The sequence below is a fragment of the Nematostella vectensis genome, chromosome 3 (genome assembly GCF_932526225.1).
Source record: "Nematostella vectensis chromosome 3, jaNemVect1.1, whole genome shotgun sequence".
In the NCBI taxonomy this organism is placed as follows: Eukaryota; Metazoa; Cnidaria; class Anthozoa; order Actiniaria; family Edwardsiidae; genus Nematostella; species Nematostella vectensis.
The window spans coordinates 17,473,008-17,480,628 of NC_064036.1; the positions used below are offsets into that span (position 1 = coordinate 17,473,008).

General features: G+C 37.6%; 1 protein-coding gene across 1 annotated transcript; it reads right to left on the minus strand.

Annotated features, from left to right (window-relative positions):
- Positions 1 to 5,089: 5,089 nt before the first annotated feature.
- Positions 5,090 to 6,528, minus strand: LOC5511097 (transcription factor sox-3). Its single transcript, XM_032380374.2, has one exon. The coding sequence runs from the start codon at positions 6,082 to 6,084 to the stop codon at positions 5,470 to 5,472; it is 615 nt and encodes a 204-aa protein (XP_032236265.1). The 5' UTR covers positions 6,085 to 6,528; the 3' UTR covers positions 5,090 to 5,469.
- Between the last annotated feature and the right edge of the window lie 1,093 nt (positions 6,529 to 7,621).

Below are 7,621 nucleotides of genomic sequence, written 5' to 3' on the forward strand. Positions count from 1 at the left end.
AAAAGTGAACATCTAAGTGGAATTTGACGCAATCAACAACAGAGAATTTCCCCTCCCAGGTCTGGAAGAACTGAGTACTCCATCATGTTTTTTCTTTTACCTTAAAGCCTATCGTTGTTTAGTTTTTTGCAACACACCCAAATAGACAATACGAGACTATTATAGTCGTGAATCGGTCAACTAAACCGTGAAAAGCACACACCGAATGAAAGTATCCTAGCAAACGGCCAAGCGTAAGAAAAAGCCCCCTAATGTATGAGACCAAGAGAGCATAAGATAAGAGAGGGACACTTTGGTATTACCGCGCGCCATGTCGATTCCTAATCCGGCTATTTTTAGTAACCACCACCCCACCACTGCGCATGAGCATTTTTACTCACCCTACCCCCGCGCTTTGGCATTTTCATCTTGTTGTTTGCCGCTGTTTTGTTACTTGAAACCGAAAAAACCCACCCTATTTGCACAAATACCACCGAAAATTTCATTCTAACATCAAGGATACAGGCACTTGCGGTTTATTAAGGGGATGTAGTACTTCGAGGATTGCAAGATTTCGAAAACATTTAAAAAAAGAGACTTCATTCTAAATCAAGAGCGGAAAACCTCGTGCTTCAAACACCGCTTCCGCTCTAACTTGCTGCTTCTTCGTGGTTTTTCAACATTCATGATCTACCTAATGGTCAAACGAAATCTGTAAGTTAGACATCAGATATGCTATTGATTTTTGTGAATATTCCGGTGAACTGAGAAGGAATCCAAGAAAATACATTTCATAATTCTATCCTTGTAGCGAGGGAATGCATTTTTGTAATGATCAAAGCCAGCAAGCTGAAGAATCTGAGCTTTTCTAATAGTGAGAAAATAAAGAAAGAGATATTACTGTACTTCTTTGATGTTGTTTCTAGACATTTCTATAACTATTAAGTATATTATACAAGCTGGAGTCGGGATTTGGATCAAACGCGGTATCACAGCCATTTTATCGCTCGTCGGTGTTTTCTTTCTTCTTGACTTGTCTGCTCAGACAAAAAAACAGTCAAACTATTCAGGGATTTAGCTTCCTGTGAGTATATTTGCCAATCTTGCTTACTTAAGTTAGACTTGTTTTCTTCTCCCGAGTTATTTTACATGATCTCTTTTCATTCCTATCGAGTTGGCAAAACAACAACACGCAACCCGCGGGGGTGTAGGACAAAATTAAAAAAGCAAATCCTCACGCGCAGTGGTGGGGTGGTGGTTACTAAAATAGCCAGATTTGGAATCGACATGCTCTCTTGATGAGACATCATGAAAGATAAAAGGGAATAATGTCTGGAAAAGGCCTTTTGGGCCCCCTCCTATTAATATTCCTGGCTACTTCCCCTGGCTCATACCAGACCTCTCAAAAGAAAAAAAAAGGAAAGCTATCGTTAAGTATAATTTTCAAGGTTGCCATTAGGATCATATCCCTATCGATAACCCTTCTCGTTTGCTGGATTGGTAAATAAGATTCTCAGTCATATTGGGCTACCGTTCATCATGTTTAATCTAGAGACGGATTCTGTTCATGACTCAAGTTTTTTTCTCAGACGGCACATTTGTGAAAAAAAAGACTTTCAACAAGAAAAAAAGCATATGATAAGCACATCAAATTCCTTTTTGTTACAATGTTTTAATAAGAAAAAAAAAATTCAATAAATACTTCATATAAACCATACGCACTACCCAAAGTTTAGATGCTAAAGGATAAGATAAACAAAGCGGCAAACTAACCGCACAACCTTAAAGACAGAACTATATATTTTACAAGCCAATCTCAGCTAGGACAAACCCTTTCAACATTTGTGCAAACAATACGCAATAGTTTTGAATTGATTTATTTGCCATGGTAACAGCCACTGTTGGTATCATCCTCAAGAAGCGCAAAGCACAAGTGCCCGGTGCTTCAAGACGCGGGAATATTTCAGTAATTTTCTTATTACGGTTTTCTTACTGAAGTCACATGGAAAATCGAGAAGGAGAAAGCGTTTCATAGCCACTCAATGGTAGGGAAAATATTTCATTCGTGACGTCATAATCAGGTAGACCGGTGCATTCCAGTTGTATAACTGATTATGTAAACACAGAGAAGAGCTGGTCCAATTTTAGGGTTGGATGAGTAGTTTGTGGACACAAGGGCCTTATTGAAGTCTGTCACAGTGACAAACCCCATGAAATGACAATCTTTATCACACAAGTGGGCGCTTGCTCAGGAACAAATCGCATGCACGCAAAAAAAAAAAACAATAAACGGAAGGCACTGGTTCTAATAGTGAGACCTTAAAAAAATTTCCGCTTATTGCTTATCACAGGAAGATCCAATTGAATCAACGTTATTAATAGAGAATATATAGACGTGTGGATTCATGAAAATTAATAAATCCTTAAATATCCAAAAAGAAAACAAAATACCAAAAATAGAGGCTAAACGCAAATTGGTCTTATCTGAATAATACAAAAAGGGTAAAACTTCATCAATTTTTATATCGTCTATTTTATTTTTGTCGCACAGCGGCATGTTAAAGGATATTATAAGAGAAAGTCGAGAAATAGAGGGATTAGACACAGCTTCTAGCTTTTCTATCAGCGTGTGCATCGTGTTTCTATGACCTCAAATTATCTATTTCTCAAATTATTTATTTCTCTTATATTTCAATGCTACCAATATTTTCAGACTTATGAGTTGAGTAAATAGTAATGAAGGAATAAAAAAACCTTTGAAATATGCCGATGGGGCGAATCCCCGCCAGCCCTCAATCCGTCCGATTCAGGGTAATTTTGAAATGTTTCCAAATCTTAAAATTGAAGGCAAGGTGAATCGAGCCACCAGCTAGGAGGGTTTAGAAACGCTATGACTATTGAAGCTCAATGAATATCTTATTGAATTTGCATTCTAGAATGACCCGAAGGGAGTGAAGCCTCTATGAAGGAGCTTTGAAAGGCTCAAGAGTTCTTATTTAGTTTCATTCAAGCACTGGAGATTCTTCTTTCAGAAAATTGAATACAAAGAAATTAAAAAAGGGAATCAAGGATTTATCGTATAAAAGTAAATTAAGGGGGGGAAAGGACGAAAGGGCTGGTTTGGATAGTTAGAGCGGTGGATTTTAGGAGAGGAATGAAACACTAAATAGTTTAAAAGTATTTGGGAAAAAAGATCACTTTATAGTGATTGCCTGTTATTAAGAAGTCTTTGTACCTGCCCAAGGTCCCGTAACTGGCAAGAGCACCCAGCAGAGAGCTCTTTTCGCAGTCTTTTTGATGCGCTCACTGCGACAAATTAAAAATCTGCGGCAACACTAATTGAGTGATTGAGAGAAAAGCTTAAAAACACACAACAACACAAAAGGCTACGCACAACAGAATGCCAAACCTCATTTTAGTATAATTACTAAAACATACCATAAGTAACAAGCTAAAAGAGAAAATGTGCAGTAATAACAAGGAGATATTTTTTTTTAATTATTTTCACGCCTGACTTTTTTTTTATTGTAAAGCAAACATTTTCGATAAAATGTACATTTTTCGCTACTGAAAACTTTCTCTCCTGGTAACCAAACATCTGAGATATCACACCAGGGCAGTCGACAGCAGAGTAAACTCGTGTTTACGTTAAGAAAGCATTAATACTTTAAAGACTCTCGCCCCAACGGTAAATATCTAAAAACAAAGCAATCTCTGCAGCTAAATCAACCTAACCAAGCGGGCTAGTTTTTCCAACGGCAGATGTTAGGTGCGTTTTACGCTACAAGCTCCTCTCTCGACTAATTTCATTAAATATTTAATAACAAAGTGTTTACCTTCCTCTCGAGTCGTCGATTGTTGTATTTGGAGCTTAAATAAAATCGTTGTTCTTTTTTGTAGAAACAAACACATTCAGAGGAATTAAAATGTGGTCACTGAATAAAAATAAAAGCCGTAACAAAATGTTTTTGTAATCGTTCCGTAACTCCGTTCTCTTCTGTTTCTCTTCTATCTGTTCTATGTAGCGTGCGCTATAAACAATTTTTGAACTTTTAAAAGCTTGTTGATTAGCAATTAGGGAAATCTTTGTACATCCAAGGAGAGAATAATATTTTTTTCTACGCACAAGCTAAGTTTAAATGTGTTTTATTTAATTTAAAAAACAAGTTTAATTTGCCAATAGACTAGATCGAGTCTTAACCTTCAAATGTGTCGTGCCTTTATGATATAGCTAGACCTTTAGACGCCTATAGTCCGTTTTTATCGCAAGCTATTCAGTTTTCCTATATTCAGTTTTGTTTTGAAACATTATAACGTCATCTCAAAGACAGTTAAAAAATGTATGTAACAATTGTCGCAGTTCAATGCAATTTCTCGTTCGTATTAATGCAATTGGCTATCCAAGGAGTATAACGCAATAAATAGAGTGAATAGAACGATAAATATGGTGCAAAACAGACTATTTGTGTATGAATCTTTACAAGGTGTTTTGCCAGCCCTTTCGATACGCCATTCTAAATGCATTTGCTTCGCTCAGAACTTGAATAACGACTATAGCCATTACCGTTACACCTATATTTATACTTAACGGTCGGTAGAAAATGGGACATAAGAAAAATCGTTTTATCCCATAAAAATACAAGAGATATCGATAATTTCAGAATACAAAGAACGATATATGATTTTATAGTATAAAAAAAATAATAAAAAAGTTTAAAAATTTGACAAACTACATGTTTCTGTCCTAGAAATTTACCTTGTCAATGTGTAATAGGAAACTTCAAGGTAAACTTGTAGGATGTTCATCTTATAACAGATCAGCCAAATCGTCACATCGTCTCAGTATAAGCTTAACTTTACCAACGAACTGACGAATATCTAACAGAGCGTTAAAAAATTCAAAGGGAAATGAATCGAGCACCTAGAAAAGGGTGTTTCCCTAATTAGTCACTCCGTTTACAACCTGTATTTTCGACCAGAGTTAGCGTCAATCCTCTAGGAAAAGGGTAAGTCCATAAAATAGCCTCGGTGAATACAAATAATGCAATAAGAAGCTTTCTAGGGTATTAAGGGGTCATTCATACTCGGTAATAAAAAAGACATTTTGGAATATCGTGTGTCTTATTTTATTATTTCACTCCAGTTATCTAATTGTTACTTTACATGAATTGAGTTACCTACACAGCTAGATTCTTTAGTGATTATATTTCAGCTATCTCTCACTGGAAAATTGAAAACAACGTGTTTTTTTTTTTTGGCATTTGTGTTGCTTGAATATTAGCAACGAAATGAACGCTTGTAGTTTGTACAAAGTCAAACAATCTCGAAATTGTTATAACCGACTTATGGATGAACTTGCAAGGTTTCCGCTCTTAAACTTAAAACTAAACTTCTACTTCTACGCACAAACTTTACAAATCCATAAACAATTCTCAAAACATCTTGTGAAGTGTTCTAAGAGAAAAGTGCTTAGCACAGTTCTAATTGTCTTTATCTGGGCATGTTGGACGGTAGCTGAGCGCATTGTCCGTAAAGTGACTTACAGTACGGGCTCATTCGGTCGTTTGTTGCGTTCTGGTAGCCAGGGTTTTGGGGAACGAGAGTCAGTGGTACATGGTACTCTGGCCTGCTCTGTGGTGGCAACGAAAAGCTTCCCGGGAGATAGCTGGGCCTCTTGGAGACTGTTGAAGTCGGAGGGCTTACCATGGGCATCATGAATGTTTCTGTATACGGCGGCGGGACGTGCGGCGTCAGATAGTGGTGCATGGGCAGCGAGTAGCCGCTAGCGAGGGACTCTGTCGGGGGCGCGTAACCAAACGTGGAGTACACATCCTTGGACTTGACTGTCTTGCTTTTGCGTCTTCGTGGTTTGTATGAGTAGTCAGGGTACTTCTGGTTGTGGATTGTGCGGAGGCGTTTGGCTTCTGTTACGAACGGCCGTTTTTCCTCTTCGCTGAGCCGGCTCCATTCCGCACCCAGGAGTTTACTTATCTCGCAGTTCAGCATGTTGGGGTATTTGAGCGCGAGCTTTCGCCTCTCTGTGCGAGACCACACCATGAAGGCGTTCATAGGTCGCTTTATGTGCTGGTCGTCCGTCTCTGACATCTTTAAAATCTTTGAAAACTTTCTTCACTTCAGCAGGAAACGAATTATCTGTGAACTCTGTCCGAAGTCAGTCAGCTGTCGCACGCTAGTTGCTTGGATTCGAAAGCTTTCAGTATTCACAAAAAATACATGCGACCGTTGTATGCACTTGCTTGAAACTAACTGAAGTGAATTTGCACTGCCAAATATATAAGGCGTAGGAACAATACGCTCAATCAACCTATGAATAATTCAAGTGTGATTGAGTCTTCTCTCTGAGTGTATCATAAAATGTCAGGTGGAAAGGTCGATTCATCGGCAGCTGGTAGGGATAAACAATAGCTGTTTAAAATTCACACTCTGAGGCACGCCCGGGACGGTGGATATTTACACTGACATTATGCGGGAATCACTAACTGATATTAAATTATTGGTACGCCACTCTGTGCTTTTATTCGGTATTAGAAAAAAATTAGAGTAATAAATTGAAAGAGAGATTCAAAAGCCGTCCTGCATATATTCAATCTTTATTTCGTCCATAGTTTTATTTAGAAATACACATTTATTCCATTTCCATCAATGAATGAATCGCTTTCAGATATAGCCTCGAAAGCTTTGAATTCATGTTAATAATAAAATGGCAATTGTGCTTTATCAAAATAGTGCGAAATCAGTCATTTTGGAAGTATTTATCTCTGTTAAACCATTTTTTGGTGCAAATAAGACTAAAAACGAAAATATGAGCAACAAACATGGAAAATCTATATGTTTTTGTTATTGTTGCAATAGTTGAAAATACAAAAGATTTTATTTTTCATTCTATGGTAGATACGTTTTGCTTTAGTATCGCTTTGTTTTCCGTTGATTCGATACGCAAGATATGTCATTATTTACGACTTGAATAACGTGACTTTCTCAGTCACTGAGAAACTTTTGAGAGGTTTAGTAAGCCTGGTTTGTTAAGAAACAAAATTCTGGAACACTGACACAATCCGAGTGGTCGTTTCGAGTTTCCTGACGTCAATGTGGTGCACTCAAGTGGAAACGGGTAATGAGAAGAAAATGCGGGATGTTGTCTTCTGACAATCGATAAAAGGATCGAATCACAAGGAATAAAACAGATATTTGTCGAACAGGCTTGTTGTCAAAATGCACATATACTTAATTTTTTTAGTCCTGGAGCTTGAAATCGAGGACGGACCTCGAGGACTCTTAAGCTGCCTTCGAAAATTTATGAACAACATAAAGAGTCTAATAGCTCAATTACGGATACCCCACTTCCGGTTGTCCGCGTGTTTCTGGTTTCGCCCACACTCCTCTCAAAAAGAAGGCACTAGTCAGGCTATTTTGGTCCTCTATTTTCGATAAGGCTGTTGTAATAAGAGTTAGTTCAACATTCTTTTTATAGATTTGTCATAGAAAAAACAAAAGACAAATGTCAAACATAATAATTGTGTTTTCAGTAAAAGCAAGAATGAATATGTTGAGCCTTGATGATCGCCCCCTCTCTGTTTTCCTATGGATCAAAAAATTGGCATATTCGATAGCAAGATCTAGC

Coding starts and splice junctions, on each gene's coding strand:
- LOC5511097 (XM_032380374.2), bottom strand. CDS start 6,084: ATGTCAGAGACGGACGACCAGCACATAAAGCGACCTATGAACGCCTTC.